Source organism: Macaca nemestrina, chromosome 6, assembly GCF_043159975.1.
Source record: "Macaca nemestrina isolate mMacNem1 chromosome 6, mMacNem.hap1, whole genome shotgun sequence".
Classification (NCBI taxonomy): domain Eukaryota; kingdom Metazoa; phylum Chordata; class Mammalia; order Primates; family Cercopithecidae; genus Macaca; species Macaca nemestrina.
In genome coordinates this window covers 39,230,405-39,254,906 of record NC_092130.1, presented here as the reverse complement: position 1 = coordinate 39,254,906, position 24,502 = coordinate 39,230,405, and the positions used below count along the sequence as shown (strand labels likewise).

Sequence of the window (24,502 nt, the reverse complement as noted above, 5' to 3'; positions counted from 1 at the left end):
GAGCCACTGCGCACCCAGCATTTTTTTTTTTTTTTTTTTTTTTTAAATACAGAGTCCTAAGCCACCCAGACTGGAGGTCAGTGGCAGGATCTCAGCTCACTGCAACCTCTGCCTCCTGGGCTCAAGCGGTCAGCTCACCTCAGCCTCCAAGTAGCTAGGACTACAGGTGTGCGCCACTGTGCCGGTTACTTTCTGTATTTTTTGTAGAAACGGATCGTCACAACATTTCTTAGGCTGGTCTTTAACTTCTGAGCTCAAGCGATGCACTCCCCTCAGCCTCCCAAAGTGCTGGGATTACAGGCGGCCAGGCTATTTTCAATTTTCACTTATTGCATATCATTGTGAATAACATTGTAAATCCTTTTTATATTAAGTAACAGGTAGTTAATCCATTTCTAATAAATAATTTTAAGGTTTTAATCCTTTCCAAGTGTACAGTAATTTATTGATTATTATTTCTCACTCTAGAACACTGACTTTGATTTTTCTCTTGGGTGTTTTGTTTCGTTTTGTTTTGTTTTTTGAGACAATGTTTCGCTCTTGTCACCCAGGCTGGAGTGCAATGGCGGGGTCTCAAAAAAAAAAAAAAAAAAAAAAAAGAAAGAAAAGAAAAAAACCAGTATTTTCTTTAATTTCCAGACTCCTTCTATTGAGTGGCTTCTTCTAGAATTACCTCAATACTTCTAAATGATATGTTTTCGCTGTTAAATCTTGCAACTCCATTTTACATTTTAATCACTTCTTGCTATGGATTTTAAAAAATGATTTAACTTTCTTTCCAACTAATGTAAACCAATATAAGCACTGCACATTCCCTTTCTCCTACTCTCCCAATAAAATTGTTACAGTTGTTGTTGTTGTTGTTGTTGTTGTTGTTGTTGTTGTTTTTGGCAGAGTCTTACTCTGTAGCCCAGATTGGAGTACAGTGGTGTGATCTCACCTCACTGTAACCTCTGCCTCCCGGGTTCAAGTGGTTCTCCTGCCTCAGCCTCCTGAGTAGCTGGGATTACAGGCACCCACCACCACACCTGGCTAAGTTTTGTAGTTTTAGTAGAGATGGGGTTTCACCATGTTGGTCAGGCTCGTCTTGAACTCCTGACCCCAGGTGATCCACCCACCTCAGCCTCCCAAAGTGTTGAGATTACAGGCGTGAGCCACCGTGCCCAGCCTACAGTTTTTTTTAAGTTAAACTAATAGTGTTCATATTGCTAAGGTTTCTTCAAAATATACATTAGTGTAGTGTGATTAAATTTCCTTTCTCGAGAAACATTTTTCCTAGAACTGAAAATTGTTTTGTACTTACCTAATTTTCCATTTACTAATATTAGTTTCTTTACATTCTCTAATTTGAATCTCTTTCTTCTCAAAATATTCAAATGTATCCGATACCCATCAATTATTTTTATTTCTTGGTGATCTTTCACCCAGATCTCTACTTCATTCATACTGGTTGCTCTATAGGCTGTCACCCTAGGACTTTAAAAAATATTTTTCTTTATTGGTCTTCTTTTATAAGATCCAGTATATTCTTCTTTCTTAGTTTACTCTCTTATTTTGTTGATGCACATCTCTCAGTACCTTCATAAAAATGGATACAGAGGAAGTAAAACTTTTTGAGAGCTTATTTTGTTATTTTCTTTTTTAATTTGATTGATAGTTTGGGCATAACATTCTAGGTTGAAAATAATTTTCCCTCAGATTTCAAAAACACTGCTCCTTTTATTGACTGCATATAGAATTGCTGTTCAGAAGACTGATTCCATTCTGATTCCTATGTCTTTTTATGTGATTCCCCTCACCCTTTTTTTCTTTCTTTCTGGGAGCATTTAAAAAATTCCCCTGGTCTTCTGAAAATACCTTAGTACTGGCTCTTTATTGATTAATCTGGTCATATGGCTATGCCCTGTTCATGTTTATCTTTTTTCTTTTTTCTTTTTTTTCTTTTTCTTTTATCTTTTATCTTTTTTTCTTTTTTAACACAGCCTGGTAACTGTGTTACCCAGGCTGGAGTGCAGTGGCTATTCATAGGCACAATCATAGCACCCTGCAGCCTCTAACTCAAGAGCTACTCCTGCCTCAGCCTTCCAAGTAGCTGTGACTACAGGCATATGCTAGACCCCTTGGCTGACGTTCAGATTATCAATTTTATTTCTGAGAAATTTTGGTTGGGCATGGTGACTCACATCTGCAATCCCAGTACTTTGAGAGGCTGAGGCAGGAGGACTATTTGAGGCCCCCAGTTTGAGACCACCCTGGGCAACATAGAGAGAATCTATCTCTATACAAAAACAATTTTTAAGAGGAATTTTCTTGGTATGTTTTACTCATAATTTCTCCCCTGAGCTTTCTGGATTCTCACTTCAACAAAAATCTCAGTTAAATATTAGACCTCCTAGATTTACTCTATGAAACTCTAAGCCTTTTTTCCTTTCTTATTTTTTCTTTGCCTCTCATTCCATTTTTTGGACAATTTATTTAATCACTCCATCTTTCATATTTAAGTTTTTCTTTATGACTGACAAATACTTTTAAGAGTTGTTTTTGGTTCTCTGAATGTTTTTCATGGTATCCTGTCATAGATTTATAAATGTAATATTTTCTCTCATTTATAATTAATCTTTTCTTTAAAAATGCATTATGTAGTATTGTTATTATTATCCATTTTAAAAGTGAAAGTGAGTCTAAGGGGAGTTGAGAACTTGTCCAAGGTAATATAGCTAGTGAGGAGCACTTAAGTCATAATCTAGTCTTCATCTTACAATAGGAATACATACTTCACACAGTTACTATTTAGATTAAATGGATAAATACATTATGAGACATTTAGAACAAAGGGTAGCATAGAGTAAATACTAAATAAGTATTAGCTTTTATTAGATTTTCTTTCTCTGGGAATATTAATCAGACATTTTGAAAGGCTTTCTTCTGTTTTCTATATTATTGTTCCTTCTTTTTTCTTGGTGGTAGTGATGGTGGTAGTTTTGGTCTTTCTATGTCATGTTACGGGCATCTCCTCAAATGCCTTGGCTATCTTCTCATATTTTAGAAGGATGATAATATCAAAATGTTGACAATCAACTCTGTGAGCAAACAGTACCTGTTGATGGCAGGGCTTCATTCTAATATAACCATGCTAGGATAAGGCAATTACCTTATGAGACACCAAATATTAATATGTGTCTTTACTTGGGGCTTTCATATTCTCCAGGTTAGAATGCTACAATATTCACTGTGTGGGGATGAACTAGGGGTCAGGCATATACCTTGTGTCCTACAGTCTAAGAGTATTGCATGAAAAAGGACTAGAAGTCTAACCATGCAAAATGCAAAGGTTTGCTTACTCTCCCTATTTTCAATTTGACACCTTACAATTGTGCTCAGGCTGTGCCTAGATCCCCAAGACTGGAGAAAGTTCCATTAAATTTGTCCAGAGAATAAACTTTCTATTTTCTGGTTGTGAGTTACATTTCTGTCTATGTAGGGTGATGAGAAGAATAGAGAATTCAATTATCCTCTACACATACTTCCAACTGATAACTTTTTTTCCATCCTTAACTGACTTCAGTCTTCTTAAATACCTGGTTCCTCCAAATCTTGGCTTAAATGAGATTGTGTTTCTTGTGAGTATCTTCAATGAAGGAATTTTACTTTAGGGGCATTTTTTGGAACTGCTAAGTCAATTGCTCTTCCACCTGCTTTGCTTTCTGTATTAGAAAAATATGTGTGTTTACTTGTGTATTCTTAATCTTCATTAGTTCCCATTTTATTACTTTTCTGTCATTTCAGTGTGTATTTTTTTTAAAAAGAGAGGTTAATTGTGTATGGTCAATCCATCACTTTTCAACTTTTGCCTTTCTGTACCAATTACTATTTAAATCATGTATCCAGCTTACATTTTTAAGAATATTAATTGAATTTAACATTTTAAAATCCAGACTTATTGGATTCTTCTTCCATCCATTCTTAGCGCACGTTAAGACTTTCTATAGTGAACATCACTGATGAGCCCTTAGCATCTATTCCAAACAATCTCCCTCATTATGTACCAATGATTTACTTTGGCTAGGACTGAAACCATCCCAAGCTTAAGAGGTGGTCCCAGACAGGATTAAAACAAAGTAATGGCCAGAGATGGGTCTTTAGATTCTAGGGCTAAAATCTCCAAGTATAATTCTATACCTCTTGAAACAATGATTGCTTCAGTCACAGGCACATGATCTTACTTGGTCTAATCAGAGTGAAAGTTAGGTTTTTGTTCTATGTTTAGGGATAGACTCTTACTTTCTCTTCCTGGGCTGAAAGAGAAAACAGATAGCTACAGTTGGGACTACAATAAATTTTGGGAACCTGGGGCAAGCCAGCTTTAGGAATTAGAGTCTACTTTAAATGAAACTAACTTGCTCGTGCTTGTGTACTTATCAATTTTTTGTAAATTATGAAAAACTGAAACTAAATGATAGGTTTACATAATATGTTCCACCCCAATCTCTTGCTTCATTTTCTACCTGTTCACAATTCATTGCTATTAAGGAAATCTATGGAAATGCCTTTTTATGCTGTCATAATGACCTAAATTTGCCTCATCACATGGTTAATGCAGTTTCATAACTTCAGAAAGGACTTTTGAGATCACCTTCCCTTTCCCTTACCATGTAAGGAAAGCCAAGTAGTAATAGAGTTTCATTCAGCTCAACAATTAGTTATGCCCTGCTTGTTTCAGGCTTACAATTGTCTCAGAAATACTACGAATTCCTGGGGACCAGGGATCACATCTTGTATCTGTATTCACCACAATCAAGCACATTTGGTTGTGAGGAGAGTGGGGAAAGACACTGAATAAATGCTTTAAAACAAATACAAACACCATCACAAACTATAAAGAATATAAAACGATTATTAAGGAAGATATAATATATTTTTAATTACTTAAACAGAAGGAATTATTTAAATGCAATATTTGCTTCTGGAGGACATTTACGTAAATAAAATTTAGGTAGTGTTCATCAAACTGTGAAAATCTGTGGAGTCGCGTGGTGGCGCTGCAGGATAATACCAAGAAAAAAATTACCCTGGAGGATGTTGTAGACGCTGTTATCCAGTACACGGAGAGAACTGGGAAGACAGAAAGAACAATCCTTTAAGGGACAACCTAGAAGCCATTCAACAAGATTAAAATCTTTAGGCTTCCGATGATTTGGTAGACAGATCAGAGGCACGTTTCCCACAACTGCGAAGTGGTGCTGAGGCAATTCTGCAAGAAGATTTTGGAGTTTTGGAAAAGAAGCTATGGAAAACGGAGGGGCAGGCATTCTGCAGATAAGGCAAGTCCTGCTTTTCTTTGTTTTGCTGGGAATGTCTCAGGCGGTCTCTGAAACTGGGAGTTTTTTGGTGATGGAGGAATTGCAGAGTGGGAGCTTTGTAGGAAATTTGGCAAAGAGCCTGGGACTGCAGGTGAGTGAGCTGTCTTCACGGGGGGCTCAGGTGGTTTCTAATGATAACAAAGAGTGTTTGCAGCTGGATACAAACACTGGGGATTTGCTCCTGAGCGAAATGCTAGACAGGGAGGAGCTCTGTGGCTCCAATGAGCCTTGTGTGCTGTATTTCCAAGTGTTAATGAAAAACCCCACGGAATTTTTACAAATTGAACTCCAGGTCAGGGATATAAATGATCACTCTCCCATCTTCTTGGAGAAAGAAATGCTCTTAGAAATCCCAGAGAACAGTCCTCTTGGTACTGTGTTCTTGCTTGAAAGTGCGAAGGATTTAGATGTAGGAATCAATGCTGTAAAAAGCTACACAATAAATCCGAACTCTCATTTCCACATTAAAATAAGAGTCAATCCAGATAATAGGAAATACCCTGAGTTAGTTCTGGACAAGGCGCTGGATTATGAAGAGTGCCCGGAGCTCAGTTTCATCCTCACTGCTCTGGATGGCGGGTCCCCTCCCAGGTCCGGAACTGCCTTAGTCAGGGTGGTGGTTGTAGATATTAATGACAACTTCCCTGAGTTTGAGCAGGCTTTTTATGAGGTGAAGATTCCGGAGAATAGCACCCTTGGCTCGCTGGTTGTGACAGTCTTGGCTTGGGATTTAGACTCTGGAACAAACAGTGAACTATCCTATACCTTTTCCCATGCCTCAGAAGATATTCGCAAGACATTTGAAATTAATCAAAAGTCTGGAGACATTACTTTAACAGCACCTTTGGATTTTGAAACGATTGAATCATACTCAATAATCATTCAAGCCACAGATGGGGGAGGACTTTTTGGAAAATCTACAGTCAGAATTCAGGTGATGGATGTAAATGACAATGCTCCTGAAATCACTGTGTCATCAATTACCAGTCCAATCCCAGAAAGCACACCAGAGACCGTGGTTATGGTTTTCAGGATACGAGACAGAGACTCTGGGGACAACGGAAAGATAGTTTGTTCTGTCCCGGAAGACCTCCCATTCGTGCTAAAATCTTCCGTAAATAATTACTACACTTTGGAAACAGAGAGACCACTGGACAGAGAGAGCAGAGCCGAGTACAACATTACCATCACCGTCACCGACTTGGGGACACCCAGGCTGAAAACCGAGTACAACATAACCGTGCTGGTCTCCGACGTCAATGACAACGCCCCCGCCTTCACCCAAACCTCCTACACCCTGTTCGTCCGCGAGAACAACAGCCCCGCCCTGCACATTGGCAGCGTCAGCGCCACAGACAGAGACTCAGGCACCAACGCCCAGGTCACCTACTCGCTGCTGCCGCCCCAGGACCCGCACTTGCCCCTCGCCTCCCTGGTCTCCATCAACACAGACAACGGCCACCTGTTCGCCCTCCGGTCGCTGGACTACGAGACCCTGCAGGCCTTCGAGTTCCGCGTGGGCGCCGCAGACCGCGGGTCCCCGGCGCTGAGCAGCGAGGCGCTGGTGCGCGTGCTGGTGCTGGACGCCAACGACAACTCGCCCTTCGTGCTGTACCCGCTGCAGAACGGCTCCGCGCCCTGCACAGAGCTGGTGCCCCGGGCGGCCGAGCCGGGCTACCTGGTGACCAAGGTGGTGGCGGTGGACGGCGACTCGGGCCAGAACGCCTGGCTGTCGTACCAGCTGCTCAAGGCCACGGAGCCCGGGCTGTTCGGTGTGTGGGCGCACAATGGCGAGGTGCGCACCGCCAGGCTGCTGAGCGAGCGCGACGCGACCAAGCACAGGCTGGTGGTGCTGGTCAAGGACAATGGCGAGCCTCCGCGCTCGGCCACCACCACGCTGCACGTGTTCCTGGTGGACGGCTTCTCCCAGCCCTACCTGCCTCTCCCAGAGGCGGCCCCGGCCCAGGCCCAGGCCCAGGCCGACTCGCTCACCATCTACCTGGTAGTGGCGTTGGCCTCGGTGTCGTCGCTGTTCCTCTTGTCGGTGCTCCTGTTCGTGGCGGTGCGGCTGTGCAGGAGGAGCAGGGCGGCCTCTGTGGGTCGCTGCTCGGTGCCCGAGGGCCCCTTTCCAGGACATCTGGTGGACGTGAGCGGCACCGGGACCCTGTCCCAGAGCTACCAGTATGAGGTGTGTGTGACTGGAGGCTCCGGGACAAATGAGTTCAAATTTCTGAAACCAATTATCCCCAACTTCCTACTCCACAGCACACGTAGGGAAGTTGAAGAAAACCCCCCATTTCAGAATAATTTGGTTTTCTGATAAAGAATGAAAAATAAATCCTGTGTTTATGAATACATTTATAATTAGGAATTTATTGTGAGGTGCCCGTAAAGTAGTATTTTTGGTCACTTCAAATATGTACTCTTTAAGTCAAGAAATTTCTTTACATAGGAAAGGATCCAGATTTAGTATCAAGAACCCTTCACAAAGCATGAAATGTATATGTGTAATGTTTTATGTCAAACAATATTGCTTAATATAAAGTCTATTAAATGGTAAGTCTTGTTTGAGATATTTTAAATTGCTTTCCATTGTTTTCAATATTTACCATGACTTTCATTTTCTGAGTTGATTAGAATGCTGTTGGAGTATACTACCTTAGTTTCAGAAGCATAGATTGTAATGTACCTTTTTAGACCTTATTTTTTTAAAACACTCGTTTTATGGATCATACACTATTTTCACACTTTTAATCTTAGAAGAAACATATGTGGCATGGTATTTTAGGAATAACCAAATAGATGGTCTCAGAGACTCAGTAAGATCACCAAGGTCCACTAACTAATAAGTGACAAAACTGAGCATCCATCCTGGATCTGTCTGACTCTGAGTCAGTGGCTTTGCTCCAATTCCATACTGTTTTCTGTCATTAGATATCACCTGGCAAGTTTCTGCCTAACTAAAGAGAAGAAATGTTTTTATCACATTCATACTACTGTTCAATCTTTATTTAGAAATAATCTTTATCTATGATTTCATTTTCTCATAAACCAATAATCTTGCTTTTCTGGGTAAATTTTCAGCTATTATTACTAATGCTGTGATCTGTCTAAATCTCAAGTAAAAAACAAAATTGAAAGAGCAACCTGTGCCTTCTCGTTGTGTCCTGAACATATAACTTCCATTTCACAGAAAAGATTAATGGTCCTGATTAGGAATAGTACATAATTTTGATTGCATTATTAGTTAATTATTTTCTTCACTTTGTTGTATATGAAAATAGTCACCCATACTTACATTTGTAATACATTTTCCTGATTTGAGAATTTGTTTTTAACAGTTTTCTATTACCTGTACGGCACTGCTGAATCAGGAAAACTTAAGAAAAAGAATAGTTTTAAATGTGTAATATCAAAGAGAAATATAGATGATCATTAAGTTTTTGGAAATTCTAGGGAGTTAAGGAGAAGCATTATTTGTTTAAAAATATGTAACTGATTCTTATTTTTAAAATAGGTAATTTTGGCATAGTTGTGTTCTGAATATATTATAAACTAGTGCTGGTAACTCTAAGAAAGCTAGTATTACTGCATATCACTGGTGGGATAGAACCTAAGGACAAAAAACTCACAGTAGTAAAATCTAAAATTGCTTTCATGATCTCAGGGTAAAATTATCCAATTTCTCTGACAAATAAATGGCATTAGAAATAAGAGGAGTGAAGTTTACACAAAGAAAAATCTCAAGAGGTCTAGCAATCAAATACAATGTGTGGATCTTGTTTGGATCTTGATTGAAACAACAGCAATGACTTTGAAAAACTTGGAAAAGTTTGAATATAGATGGGTATTAAATAATATTAACTTAATTTTTAGGTATGATAATGGCATTGTACTTAAGGGTATTTTTAGAGTCATTTAAAATCATGATGCATTTAAAGAAATATATAATGACGTATTTGTGGGTGAAAATTCAGTTTGTCTGGGATGTGAAAATGTTGAAGGGATAGAGTCAAGAATTATGGGAAAACATTGATAATTGTTGAAGCTAGTACTGAGTCCTTGGAGGTTCATTACACTCCTCTCTTCTATGAGATTTGAAAAATTTCAAAATAATTTCTTTTAATTGATGCTGTTGGAAGTGCAGGTAACAAAAAGGGACATCCTTCCCAGAAACAAAATCACCACTGCTGTTACACATATTGTCTCTGTTTAGACAAACTCTCCAGCTTTTCCTTGTTCATTTCCCTTCATTATTGGACATAACTTCTCTACCTGAGATAGTCATGCTCCTGTATTCTTCTGCCATTTGAATTTTGAGGTGTTTTTCTAGTTATAGTAATGCATTTATGCTAGACTTATGATGGATTTATGCCACCAAGATTCAGCTACTTGATGGCATCAAATTGCTTTATACTTGGTATATAGTTTATTTTTAAGGTTAATCTCTCTTTGCATCAGATTCCTCATGTGTAAGGTGGGGAATTCACAACAGCCCTATGTGGTAGGTGCTATTATTATCCTCATTTCACAGACGAGCAAACTAAAGCAGAGAGGTTAAATAATTTGTTCGAGGTTCACAGCTACTAATTATTCCTATGGTTTATGGAAATAAAAGTGTAAACATCTAAAAGTTAACTATGTTAACTACAATTATATTTGAAATTTTCTGCATATATTCTTTTTGCCAAGCTAGACTGTTACCTAAATATTTCCTTTTTGCCCAAAACTCAGTTAGCATTGTAAAAGACTAATGTAATTTCTCCTTCGGGCAGTTCTCTGCTCAGTAAGGTCCGGCGATATTAACGGTGGTGTTGTAACCTTACATAGTCCCAGGGTACATACAGGCAGAGTTGGGAATATTACATCTATTATCATCTCACAAAATGTAACATTCTGTAAGGACGCGTGGTGGCGCTGCAGGATAAGAAGGTACAAACCAGAACCGCAGCTGCAGCTCCATTAACCAGCAAAAGAAGCAGAACCTGGAAGCCCACGGGAAGCTTGGATGCCAAAGAGAAGACGGCTGGGTCCTCTGAAGAGGACTATTCTCTGCAATATTTCTGAGGTATCTGTGGAATAACCACAGCCTCTGATACTGGGGACTTTACAGTCCCACAGAACCGTCCTCCCAGGAAGCTGAACCCACCAAGAACAATGGAGGCCAGCGGGAAGCTCATTTGCAGACAAAGGCAAGTCCTTTTTCACTTTCTCCTTTTGGGCTTCTCTCTGGCGGGCGCGGCGGAACCTAGACGCTATTCTGTGGTGGAGGAAACAGAGGGCAGCTCCTTTGTCACCAATTTAGCAAAGGACTTGGGTCTGGAGCAGAGGGAATTCTCCAGGCGGGGGGTTAGAGTTGTTTCTAGAGGGAACAAACTACATTTGCAGCTCAATCAGAAGACCGGGGATTTGTTGCTCAATGAGAAATTGGACCGTGAGGATCTGTGTGGTCACACAGAGCCCTGTGCGCTACATTTCCAAGTGTTGCTAGAGAGTCCCTTTGAGTTTTTTCAAGCTGAACTACAGGTAATAGACATAAACGACCACTCTCCAGTATTTCTGGACAAAGAAATGTTGGTGAAAGTGTCAGAGAGCAGTCCTCCTGGGACTACGTTTCCTCTGAAGAATGCTGAAGACTTAGATGTAGGCCAAAACAATATTGAGAACTATATCATCAGCCCCAACTCCTATTTTCGGGTCCTCACCCGCAAACGCAGTGATGGCAGGAAATATCCAGAGCTGGTGCTGGACAAAGCGCTGGACCGAGAGGCAGAAGCGGAACTCAGGTTAACACTCACAGCACTGAATGGTGGCTCTCCGCCCAGATCTGGCACTGCTCAGGTCTACATTGAAGTCGTGGACGTTAACGATAATGCCCCTGAATTTGAGCAGCCTTTCTATAGGGTGCAGATCTCTGAGGACAGTCCAATAGGCTTCCTGGTTGTCAAGGTCTCTGCCACGGATGTAGACACAGGAGTCAACGGAGAGATTTCCTATTCACTTTTCCAAGCTTCAGATGAGATAAGCAAAACTTTTTTTTTTTTTTTTTTTTTTTTTTTTGAGACGGAGTCTCGCTCTGCCGCCCAGGCTGGAGTGCAGTGGCCGGATCTCAGCTCACTGCAAGCTCCGCCTCCCGGGTTCCCGCCATTCTCCTGTCTCAGCCTCCTGAGTAGCTGGGACTACAGGCGCCCGCCACCGCGCCCGGCTAGTTTTTTGTATTTTTTAGTAGAGACGGGGTTTCACCGTGTTAGCCAGGATGGTCTCGATCTCCTGACCTCGTGATCCGCCCGTCTCGGCCTCCCAAAGTGCTGGGATTACAGGCTTGAGCCACCGCGCCCGGCCTATAAGCAAAACTTTTAAGGTCGATTCCTTGACAGGAGAAATTGAACTGAAAAAACAACTCGATTTCGAAAAACTGCAGTCCTATGAAGTCAATATTGAGGCAAGAGACGCTGGAACCTTTTCTGGAAAATGCACCGTTCTGATTCAAGTGATGGATGTGAATGACCATGCCCCAGAAGTTACCATGTCTGCATTTACCAGCCCAATACCTGAGAACGCGCCTGAAACTGTGGTTGCACTTTTCAGTGTTTCAGATCTTGATTCAGGAGAAAAATGGGGAAATAAGTTGCTCCATTCAGGAGGATCTACCCTTCCTCCTGAAATCCGCGGAAAACTTTTATACCCTACTAACGGAGAGACCACTAGACAGAGAAAGCAGAGGGGAATACAACATCACTATCACAGTCACTGACTTGGGGACCCCTATGCTGAAAACACAGCTCAATATAACCGTGCTGGTCGCCGATGTCAATGACAACGCCCCCGCCTTCACCCAAACCTCCTATACCCTGTTCGTCCGCGAGAACAACAGCCCCGCCCTGCACATCGGCAGCGTCAGCGCCACAGACAGAGACTCAGGCACCAACGCCCAGGTCACCTACTCGCTGCTGCCGCCCCAGGACCCGCACCTGTCCCTCACCTCCTTGGTCTCCATCAACGCGGACAACGGCCACCTGTTCGCCCTCAGGTCTCTGGACTACGAGGCCCTGCAGGGGTTCGAGTTCCGCGTGGGCGCTTCAGACCGCGGCTCCCCGGCGCTGAGCAGCGAGGCACTGGTGCGCGTGCTGGTGCTGGACGCCAACGACAACTCGCCTTTCGTGCTGTACCCGCCGCAGAACGGCTCTGCGCCATGTATCGAGCTGGTGCCCCGGGCGGCCGAGCCCGGCTACCTGGTGACCAAGGTGGTGGCGGTGGACGGCGACTCGGGCCAGAACGCCTGGCTGTCGTACCAGTTGCTCAAGGCCACGGAGCTCGGGCTGTTCGGTGTGTGGGCGCACAATGGCGAGGTGCGCACCGCCAGGCTGCTGAGCGAACGCGACGCGGCCAAGCACAGGCTGGTGGTGCTGGTCTAGGACAATGGCGAGCCTCCGCGCTCGGCCACCGCCACGCTGCACATGCTCCTGGTGGACGGCTTCTCCCAGCCCTACCTGCCTCTCCCAGGGGCGGCCCCGGCCCAAGCCCAGGCCGACTCGCTTACCGTCTACCTGGTGGTGGCGTTGGCCTCGGTGTCGTCGCTGTTCCTCTTGTCGGTGCTCCTGTTCGTGGCGGTGCGGCTGTGCAGGAGGAGCAGGGCGGCCTCGGTGGGTCGCTGCTCGGTGCCCAAGGGCCCCTTTCGAGGGCATCTGGTGGACGTGAGCGGCACCGGGACCTTATCCCAGAGTTACCAGTATGAGGTGTGTCTGGCAGGAGGCTCAGGGACAAATGAGTTCAAGTTCCTGAAGCCTATTATCCCCAACTTCCCTCCCCAGTGCCCTGGGAAAGAAATACAGGGAAATGCTACCTTCTCCAATGACTTTGGGTTCAATATTCAGTGACCATAGTCGACTTTTATATTCCATAGGTATTTTACTTTATGGCATTTCTATGCCAATGTTTATTTCCCCCAATTTGTGTGTATTTAAAACTGTACTGATTTACTCTTGATTTTTCTCATGTTCTTTCTCCCTTTGCTATTAAGTGAACATTCACTTTTATTCCCAGTTCTTAAAAGATAGCAATTCATTCTTTAACCTAGATGGTCTTAAATTGTAATTAATTTGCCTCCCTAAAGAGCAATACCAAATCACATTTTTTTTCATGCCCCTATCTTTAGTTGAACTTCACCCACTGTTATGCTTATGGTAAAATTAAATAGAGCAATTTGGAAGGGATTCACATTTTCCAGCATTTCTTCATTTCTCTTTTTTTCAGCCTTAAAATAATGATTGGTATTCAGATATATAATTTTTCTTTTTTTAAATCCAGTGCATTTTTAGTTAACCTTTAACTATGCTTTTTGCTTTCAACAATAAACCAGGAAACCTATATTCTATGATACAACTGTAAATGTTATCACTTGATTCGAAAGGGTCAGAAGACCAGTTTCTCAGTATCCTTTCCTCATTCATCCTGGAGAGGATTGTGCAGGCACGTTAATATTGTGGCCACTCACAGAATCTGGGAATATGAAGTTACAATTTTTAAATTAATGTACCAAAGCTTTAATGCAATCTAGTCAAATGCAGATGCATGTGTCCAAATAATTCGTATAGCATAAATTGGAGTTGTGTGCTAATGTGTAAATTTTTTTGCCTGTAATATCATAGAATTTAATGTATATACACCAGAAACTACTTTTCAGACTCTTTTCTACTGCAACCAATAGTTAAGATTATATTTTACATATTTTGAAACACACAAAATAGAAAGAAATGCTTGTGAACAATGCTTAGTCTTTTTATGATATAATTTGAAATTACCTATATATTTCATTCTATTCAATTTTCAGATGTGGTCATGATCCACTAAGTTTATTTAATGGTATACTAATGGGTAGTAACCCAAAGTTTGAAAACCACTTTTCTCAGACATATAGAAGTATACCAGATGTTGAACATTGATAGTATCAAAAGAGTCCTTTAGGGTTCTAATTTAAAAAAAAAAAACTCAAACCATTGTAGAGGAGTAGTTTTGTCTCATGTTAAACCACTCTACCCTTTAAGGATCTGACACACTGTGCAAGAAAAAGACTTCAAGGTTGGAGGAGATTTTTCATGACTTTTATCAACAAATCTAAAGTCTATGTTGTGGGAGAAAAATGTAGGATAACAAAATGAGTAAAAGTATAGAGGCAAAAAAAGTGTGTGTATGAAAGAGACGGAGCAAGCACGGGAAAGAGGAAATTCATGGGGATGAGTAAAATGACTGCTTTCAGTGCCACAGACTAGACTCAATTGCTTCTCTTATTTTATTTTTTGAGACAGGGTCCTGTTCTGTCACCCACACTGGAGTGCAGCGGTGCGATCTCCACTCACTGCAACCTCCACCTCCCGGGCTCAAGCAATCCTCCCACCTCAGCCTCCCTAGTACGCAGGACTATAGGCGCAGGCCACCACACCCACTAATTTTTGCATTTTTAGTGGAGAAAAGGTTTCATCATATTGCCCAGACTGGTCTCCAACTCCTAAGCTCAAGCAATCTGCCTGCCTCAGCCTCCCAAAGTGCTGTGATTACAGGTGTGAGCACCTGGCCTCAACTGCTTCTTGAAAATATTTTAAAATTTTATCTTAACATTGTAGAGGGACTGGGTATTAGTCAGTTGATAATGCCAAGGAGAGTAATCTCTTTTTATGGCATATCTAAGACAACCTAGTGTTTATACTTCTTGCTAAGATTTCACTACCAGTTCTGTTGAACTGTGTCGACTGAGTAATTATTCTTTTCTTTTTTTCTGTTTTCTTTCTTTGTTTATTTTTTAGAGACAGAGTCTCAGTCACCTAGGCTGGAGTGCAGGGGTGCAATCATGGCTCACTGAATCCTTGAGCTCCTGGGCTCAAGCAATCCTCCTGCTGCAGCCTCCCAAGTAGCTGGGACCACAGGCACATGCCACCACCCCCAGGTTTTTAAAAAGATTTTTGTAGAGATGGGTTCTCATTATGTTGCCCAGGCTGGTCTTGAACTCCTGGCCTCCAAAGGTGGGATTTATTCTAGCAGCTTCCCTGTGATCTTCTCACATCTACTGGTGGAGGGGGAAAGAATAGTTCGAACAGCTCAGACAGAAAATCTAGCAGGTGCAACAGTGGAGAAAAGGGCCAAGTACTTGTCCTATTACTTCCAGTTTTTCTAGATAGATGAGCAGCAGGACTCCTCTCTTTATAAAAAGAACTATGAGTTTCCTGGCTCTAATGAAGAGTGACCAGGCATTCAGGAACTTAAATGCCGAGATACATATAACCAACGAATTCTCCTAGAATGTATTGCTAAAAATGAATTTTGCTCTTATAGTTCAAAGACCTCATTTATAGTTATACTTAAAACAGTGCATAGGAATCAAGCTGTATCAGCCAATTTTATATGAAAGAACTATAGGTTGTAAGTAACTTAGAACATAATTTTATATCTAGAGGGGGTTAAAGGACACAGAAAATAGAGACACAAGAGATGGTCCAGCCTTAGAGAATGGATTCTCTTGAAAACACTTACAAAAAAAAAAAAACAGGTGTTTTTTGTTTGTTTGTTTGTTTTTTGTTTTGTTTTGTTTTGTTTGTGCGTTTTTGGAAATAGGCAAAAGTATGGGGGAAAAGGGACATAGGACATTTTATCTTACAAACACATTGTTCTCTTTATCTTTCTATTTCAAGTTCTGCCAACACTCCTGGGCCCACTGATTAATCTAACAACTTGACCTCTCAGTCCCTAAGTCTTTACCTCTACTCCTATTATTCAGTCATTAACGCCTTGGCTACATATTGTACTTTTCCCCACCAAGAAACTGTCATATGATATAATAATTTCAGCTATCTCCCTGTGAGAGCACAATTGTCTATGCCTATAACCTTCTCATTCTGCTGTTCCTATCATGTCTTGTCTTTAACCTTATCAGGAGCTCCATTCCATGATGCTGATACTACCTATCAAATGCTCCTGTTTTAATTTCCTTCCTAACCAGTTGATTTCCTGGCTTACCGTTCACAGTTACTCTCATGCCCATATTCTCAATTCCCTTGTTCAATTTTCCTTCACTTAAACCACCTGATGAAACTCCAGCCCAGATGAATATAGTCCTCCTCCTCTCTTACACATGGGGTGCTGCACTCTATAAGACCAAACTTACAAAATTAGCAATACCACTGCCACTATAAATGTATAATATTCAAACCTAATTGGGCTTCTGAGACCAAAAACTCCTTTTATAATTTTTCTAACGAGCTTTATTTTCTATTCTCCACAACAACTATTTTAAACCTACTTATCTTACTTTAAACTTCTTACCCTACCACTTGCATACCCTGTTTTATCAGATGAACTTGCCTAATACCTTATTGAGAAAATAGAATCCATCAGCTAGAAATTCATTTTCCTGTCCCCTACTCCACAGCTTTAACAGCATCTGTATCTATATTTTTCACCTGCTGAGGTCCCTCCCACTGGTCTAAATCCAGTCCCTTCACACATTGCCTGGATCCCATCTTTAACAACTTTTCTAGGGGACCTGCATTATCCCTTCTGTATCTTAATTTTCTCCTTCCCTACTGAACATTACACATTGGCATTTTAAGTATATTCAAGTTTCTCTAGTCTTTAAAATATCCTCTGAGTGAATTCTTCTCCAGATACCAATGTATTTCTTATTCCTTTTACAACCTTTTCATTCTTTACAAATTTCTTGAGAGCCTGGCTGCAGTGAGCCGGTGAGCCTGGGTGACAGATAGAGACCCTGTCTCAAAAAAAAAATTGTCGAAAGAGTGGTCTACTTTATTTTTGCTTCCTCATCCCTCTCACTTTGCACCAAAGTACAATCTAATTTTCATCACAACCATTCTACTGAAACTGCTGTTGCAAAGGTTATCAAAGATTTCCATATAAGTTAAGTAAGATTATACTGTGGAACCAACGTGATGCAATGAAACAGTGGCTTGTAAACATGTCACTCTTTTTCACATGACAGTACCAATGTAAAAATTATTAGGTAGGTAAGGCAGCTTTGATCCTCACAGTCCTTGCGAAACGAAATTTTCTTTCAAGTAATTTCTTCAACATTCCCTATGGCAATACAATCTGCATGGGTGTAGCTGGGTCACTGCCACATCTGGGTCACTGCCACATCTGGGTTCTAGCTCGCTTGGAAGAAAGAGGCATATTCAGATGACTTTTGTTCTATAACTGGAAGAGGCAGACAGAAATTCTGCTCACAATCCATCTGTGAGAACTTAATTCACTTGGCCACACTCAAATACAGGGGAGGCTGGGATGCACAATCTACCTTCGTGGCCACATACCTGGGTACAGTTCTATTACTATAGAAGCAAGGGAAAACAGATTTTGTCAGACATCTATCAGAATCCTCCACAATGACCATCTTTTTAAGTCCAATGGATAATTGTCATGCTTATTTTTCTTGACTTTTCTGAGGCATTTGCAGCTGTCGATCTTCCTCCTGTCCTTAAAATGCTATTTGCTTTCGATTTCATGATTTTGAACTCTGAGCCTTCTTTATCTTTTCAGATATGCTTCTTGCCCTGTCTCCTCTAAATGAAGATGTTTCTCAGACTTCTGTGCCAAGCCTCTTCTATACTTCTTTGACACACTTCTGCTTGGTTATCCTAGAGCATTCATGGTTTCAATCACCATATATATATACACATATATACTGATGAATCCCAAAGTTCATATCGTCAGCCCAGGTTTTTTTCCTATGCTTTGGTTATAGGCAAACACACACACACACACACACACACACACACACACCACAAACACACAAACACACATCCTACAGGCGCTTACCTCAATATCAGCATGTTCAAAACTGACACTTCATCTTTTTGCACCCCAATCATGTTTTTTTAGCATTCCCTGTCCTAGCAAATGACACCACTAGTCATCGAGTTTCCCAGTCCGGAGGTGTGATATCATCTCTGAGTCTTTCCCCTTTTTCTCCCCATGCAACCTATCAACCAACAGTTGAAAATATTTCATCTCCTCATACCTTTCTACTCATCCCTCTTCTCTCTATCTGCACTGGCATTATCCTCTTCCAGACTACCATCATCTCTTATCTGATCTCCTTGATTCTCCAGTCATTCCCCCTGAAATTAATTCTCCATACTTCAGCCAAACTGATTTTTTAAATGCAGATGTGATCATGTTAATCAGACATTTAAAACCCATCTTTGTACTTGAATTACATTTAGGATAAATGCAAGAACGCATGATATGACCTGTATAATGATTCACATTCTCACCCTGCTTTCAACCCTAATTTCATTATTAAACCCTCCCTTTCCACAGTTTTTAAAGTCCAAGGCATACTTCACTTCTCTGTGTTCCTCAAAATGCCCATCTGAAATATTCCTCCTTCTCCTGGCTAGTTCCTTCAGATCACAATGTATTATTCATTACGTCAGGAAAGCTTTCACTGATGTCCCAAGTCCTATTTAGATCTTAATTATTTTATTTTTGACAGACACTTAACCAGCACTTACAAACCACTTGGTAAATATTAATTCACTAGATGCCTATGATAATAATCATGGGAGGCAAATATTATTATTACCCCATTTTACAGGTGAGGAAACAAAGATATCTATAACTTGCCCAAGCTTATAGTGAGTCACATAACCAGGATTCTAATATTGATAATTTGGTTCCAGATCCCATATTCCTAAGCACTAAAGTATGCAGCCCATAGGTACAAGAGGCCCTTTCTAGATATTTCTATATTACTTTTTACAAATGCATACATTATGACATACTTCATTTACTTGTCTGCCAATTTTTCTAGCTTGTGAGCTCCATAAGAGCAAGGATTATCTCTAGCTTATTTGTGCCATGTCCTTCTTTGTATTTTCAAAATATGAAAGTGAAAAAAGTAATGACATTACTAACTATGATTGACAACAAGTATTTACAAGAGTGAAGGAGAGAATATATTTGTAATTACTCAAGAAATGACTTAAATAAAAAATTATTTCTTCAGTTCAGAATATTTTAACAGATCCTTTAGTGTCGAGCATTCAAAACAGTGATAATGCAGTGTATAGACATTTTCTGGATTCAAATTCAAACAAAACATCAGCAAAGGACGTTTTGGAGAGAACTGGGGAAAACCAAATGCAGGATAAATTACATCGAGGAATTATTGCTCAAGTTGTTGATTGTGAACGTTATATTGCAATTATCTTTTAGAATGCCTTATCTATTAGAAATACTTAGTGAAGTATTTAAAGGTAAAAAAAAATGTTGTCTGGGATTTGTTTTGAATGTTCCGGATGTATTTATGATTTACTTTTTCAAAGAGGAAAACTTTTTAATGAAAAAAAAAGAAAAAGAAAAAAAAGAAAAACATAGAGACACATGGTGGCGCTACAGGATAAGACGAAAACTGTACATAGGCTGGCACAGTGAGCTTCGCTATTCAGAACAGAAAGCATCCAACCCACTGAAAAGACAGGCATTAAAGGAGCTTTGCCTACAGAGCTGCTGGAGGATACACTGTCCAGGGGGTTCCTATTAAAAACCAGAGCTTCAGCTTCCAAAATTAGGGCTGAGCTTCAGTTTTTCCACAAGAGGTTGCCTAAAGGAACCATGGAGATCAGAGGGTCACTCGATCTACGAAAAAGGCAAGTTCTAATATTCCTTGTTTTGCTGGGATTGTCTCGGGCAGATACTGAATCTGCACACTATTCTGTGGCAGAGGAAACAGAAATTGGCTCCTTTGTGGCTAATCTAGCGAGGGACCTAGGGCTGGGGGTGGAGGAGCTGTCTTCACGTGAAGCCCGGGTAGTGTCTGATGATAATAAAAAGTATTTGCACCTTGATTTGCTGACTGGGGATTTGCTCCTAAATGAGAAACTAGACCGAGATGAGCTGTGTGGCTCCACCGAGCCCTGTGTGCTGCATTTTCAGGTGGTTTTGGAAAACCCTTTACAGTTTTTTCGGGTTGAGCTGCATGTCAAAGACATAAATGATCACTCCCCTACATTCCTAGACAAGGAAATACTTATTAAAATATCAGAAGGTACCACTATTGGAACTACATTCCTAATGGAGAGTGCTCAAGATTTGGATGTCGGAAGCAACAGTCTCCAAAACTACACAATTAGCCCCAATTCTCACTTCCACATTAAAATTCCAGACAGTAGTGACAGAAAGATATACCCAGAGCTGGTCCTAGATAGAGCTTTAGATTATGAACAGGAAGCTGAACTCAGATTAACACTCACAGCACTGGATGGTGGATCCCCGCCCAAGTCTGGGACAACTTTGGTTCTCATTAAGGTGTTGGACATCAATGATAATGCCCCTGAGTTTCCTCAGAGTCTCTATGAGGTGCAAGTCCCCGAGGATAGACCCATTGGCTCCTGGATTGTCACCATCTCAGCTAAGGATCTGGATGCAGGAAACTATGGGAAAATATCTTACACATTTTTCCATGCATCAGAAGATATTCGTAAAACATTTGAAATTAATCCAATATCTGGGGAAGTTAATTTGAGATCACCCCTGGATTTTGAAGTGATACAGTCCTACACTATAAATATTCAGGCAACAGATGGTGGGGGTCTTTCAGGAAAATGCACCCTTCTAGTTAAAGTTATGGATATAAACGACAATCCACCAGAAGTGACCATATCATCGATTACAAAGAGAATTCCAGAGAATGCCTCAGAGACTCTAGTAGCTCTTTTTAGTGTAGTAGACCAAGACTCTGGAGACAATGGGAGGATGATTTGCTCTATTCAAGATAACCTCCCCTTTTTCCTGAAACCGACCTTCAAGAACTTTTTCACTCTAGTTTCTGAAAAAGCACTGGACAGAGAGAGCCAAGCAGAGTACAACATCACGATCACCGTCACAGACTTGGGGACACCCAGGCTGAAAACCGAGTACAACATAACCGTGCTGGTCTCCGACGTCAATGACAACGCTCCCGCCTTCACCAGAACCTCCTACACCCTGTTCGTCCGCGAGAACAACAGCCCCGCCCTGCACATCGGCAGCGTCAGCGCCACAGACAGAGACTCAGGCACCAACGCCCAGGTCACCTACTCGCTGCTGCCGTCCCAGGACCCGCACCTGCCCCTCGCCTCCCTGGTCTCCATCAACACAGACAACGGCCACCTGTTCGCCCTCCGATCGCTGGACTACGAGGCCTTGCAGAAGTTCGAGTTCCGCGTGGGCGCCACAGACCGCGGGTCCCCGGCGCTGAGCAGCGAGGCGCTGGTGCGCGTGCTGGTGCTGGATGCCAACGACAACTCGCCTTTCGTGCTGTACCCGCTGCAGAACGGCTCCGCTCCCTGCACCGAGCTGGTGCCCCGGACGGCCGAGCCGGGCTACCTGGTGACCAAGGTGGTGGCGGTGGACGGCGACTCGGGTCAGAACGCCTGGCTGTCGTACCAGCTACTCAAGGCCACGGAGCCCGGGCTGTTCGGTGTGTGGGCGCACAATGGCGAGGTGCGCACCGCCAGGCTGCTGAGCGAACGTGAGGCGGCCAGGCATAGGCTGGTGGTGCTGGTCAAGGACAATGGCGAGCCTCCGCGCTCGGCCACCGCCACGCTGCACGTGCTACTGGTGGACGGCTTCTCGCAGCCCTACCTGCCTCTCCCTGAGGCGGTCCCCGCCCAGGCCCAGGCCGACTTGCTCACCGTCTACCTGGTAGTGGCATTGGCCTCAGTGTCGTCGCTGTTCCTCTTGTCGGTGCTCCTGTTCGTGGCGGTGCGGCTGTTCAGGAGGAGCAGAGCTGCCTCGGTGGGTCGCTGCTCGGTGCCCAAGGGCCCCTTTCCAGGACATCTGGTGGACGTGAGCGGCACCGGGACCCTATCCCAGAGCTACCAGTACGAGGTGTGTCTGACAGGAGGTTACGGGACAAATGAGTTCAAATTTCTGAAGCCGATTATCCCCAATTTTCAAGTTCATGACACTGGTAAGAATATGGGGGAAATTGAGAACTTTCGAAATAGCTTTGGATTTAACATAGAATAAAACAATTTATTTTAAATTTCTAATTTTTAGTTATTTTTTGCAAGCTGATGCTACTTTTTGCATAATCTTTTGTGGATTTTTGGTTGTATTGTAGTTGCATGCATGATTATAGCTCTTGTTTTTCTCACAGTTTCTTTAAAAATCTTTATTAGTGGCTATAATGACATGGAAATGTAATCTGTGTTTTCTGGTTTTTCATTTATTTGGTCAAAATGTTATATTAATGGAGTTATTGCTATTTTTGCTGTGATAATGGTATCGTTATGTAAGACAATGTTCTCAATTATTTGGATATGCAAACTAAAGTATTAAGAGCTAATGTCATTATATATGTAACTTAAATCTAGACACCATCAAAACATAAAGTAAAAATAAAAAGTGTTGCTGAATCTGGGTCGAAAATATAGTGCATTTATCACACTATTCTCTCTGAAAATGTTCTTTAAAAAGGATAAAAAAGATGCTATCCCTCCATTTTCAGTTCTGGAGAACCTTATAAGTTTTTCAAATATTTACTTTGTGATGAAACTTAAGTGGTCACATTGGAAATTATTAATTTCTTAAGTAATTTTTTCTGTAACTACTTTTGTTGATAATCCTGTTGTGGAGGAAGAGTCTTATAATGCTCTGGGCTTTGCTGTCACTCTTTAGTTTTCTTAATTTAATTTTATTTATTTATGTTTTTTGAGACAGGGTCTCATTCCATTGCCCTGGCTGGAATGCAGTGGCACCGTCATGGCTCACTGCAGCCTTGACTTCCTGGGTTCAGGTGATTCTCCTGCCTCAGACTCCTGAGTAGCTGGGACCAGTGGCACAGGCGACCATAGCCCGGCTAATTCTTTTGTAAGTTTTTTGTACAGACGGAATATTGCCATGTTTTCCAGTCTGGTCTGGAACTCCTTGGCTCAAGAGATCTGCCCATCTTAGCTAGTCTTTTGTCTTTGTTTTTTGAGATAAAGTCTCACTTTGTTGCCCAGGCTAGAGTGTAGTGGCAGGACCTTGGCTCACTGCAGCCTTGACATCCTGGGCTCAAGAAATCCTCCTGCTTCAGCCTACTAAATAGCTCAAACTACAGGCACCCGCCATGACGCCCAGCTAAATTTTTGTATATGTGGTAGAGATGGAGTTTTGCCATGTGGCCCAGGCTAGTCTGGAACTCCTGAACTCAAGTGATCCACCTGCTTTGCCCTCCCAAAGTGCTAGGATTACAGGCATGAGCCATTACGCCCAGCCTAGTTTTCTTTAAATACACCCTATTTACTAGCTTAAATCTTGTATTGTTTATTTCTAAAGCAGAAAATAATTTAGGGTCTTATCCTGGGTAAAATAGCCTTCCATCAGATGAGTACAAAGCAAGAACTTCGTAAGAAATTGAAATGAAGATTCAAACTGTTAAAGAAAACGATTCAGTTTCACTTTCCTATTAATTATTGAGTAAATATAAAATATCGTTAATACTTTGTGGCCTCTCTCAGATGCCTACAAAGAAGGAATGAGCAGGCATTTATGGTTTATAGATGCCACATCATGTTACATATTATATCTCAACTCTAAAAGAAAGTTATATAGAAGATTATAGATAGAGATTTTGATAACTAGAAAGTAGTATGGATATAGGGCTAGTGTGCATATACATTTTGAAATTGCTCTTACAAGATTAAATACTATTACAGACCAGATGATGTAGTAAAATGGAATTTCACTTGCCATTGTGAAATAAGTCAAACAAATTCCAATTTCCTTAGATTTTTTTTCCTCTGTTTCATGCAATTTTCACTGATTTTATTTTTCATTGTAACAAATAATTATTAGTTGTGTGGATTTCTTTAAATTGACATTTAAACAATAAAATCCTGAAAAGATGTTTGGGTCCCCTTTTTCCCTCAGAGTCATAAGAGGCAAAACTATGCTCCTGAAAGTCACTGCTAAAGTAAAAACTGAAGTAAGTAAAAACTAAAGAAAGAGAGAAGAAAGACTAGAATAAGAAAGTAGAAAAAAGTGAAATGGAAAGAGAAATAAAAGTAGTGTATTTTTATCCTCAGTATTATCAATTATAAATGAAAATTTATAATAGTATTGAAACTATAATGTTTCTAGAAATTAGGCTAACAAAGAAGTCA

The 24,502-nt window shown here is 41.4% G+C and overlaps 3 protein-coding genes across 3 annotated transcripts; all 3 read left to right on the top strand.

Annotated features, from left to right (window-relative positions):
* The first annotated feature begins 2,625 nt into the window (after positions 1–2,625).
* Positions 2,626–9,229, top strand: LOC105466999 (protocadherin beta 12). The gene has a single exon (XM_011716276.3). It carries the CDS (start codon positions 5,287–5,289, stop codon positions 7,678–7,680), a length of 2,394 nt encoding a protein of 797 aa, XP_011714578.2. The 5' UTR covers positions 2,626–5,286; the 3' UTR covers positions 7,681–9,229.
* A 132-nt stretch (positions 9,230–9,361) lies between these two features.
* LOC105467000 (protocadherin beta 13) lies at positions 9,362–14,106 on the top strand. The gene is given in 3 exon segments (XM_071098300.1): positions 9,362–11,381; positions 11,704–11,973; positions 11,975–14,106. Coding segments are annotated over 3 exon segments (2,397 nt in total). The 5' UTR covers positions 9,362–10,517; the 3' UTR covers positions 13,238–14,106.
* A 4,025-nt stretch (positions 14,107–18,131) lies between these two features.
* On the top strand, positions 18,132–24,245 carry LOC105467243 (protocadherin beta 14). Its single transcript, XM_024788249.2, has one exon. The coding sequence runs from the start codon at positions 19,986–19,988 to the stop codon at positions 22,380–22,382; it is 2,397 nt and encodes a 798-aa protein (XP_024644017.2). The 5' UTR covers positions 18,132–19,985; the 3' UTR covers positions 22,383–24,245.
* The last annotated feature ends 257 nt before the right edge of the window (positions 24,246–24,502 follow it).

Excerpts from the sequence above, each read along its gene's own strand:
- LOC105466999 (XM_011716276.3), top strand. The coding sequence starts at position 5,287 with ATGGAAAACGGAGGGGCAGGCATTCTGCAGATAAGGCAAGTCCTGCTT.
- LOC105467243 (XM_024788249.2), top strand. The coding sequence starts at position 19,986 with ATGGAGATCAGAGGGTCACTCGATCTACGAAAAAGGCAAGTTCTAATA.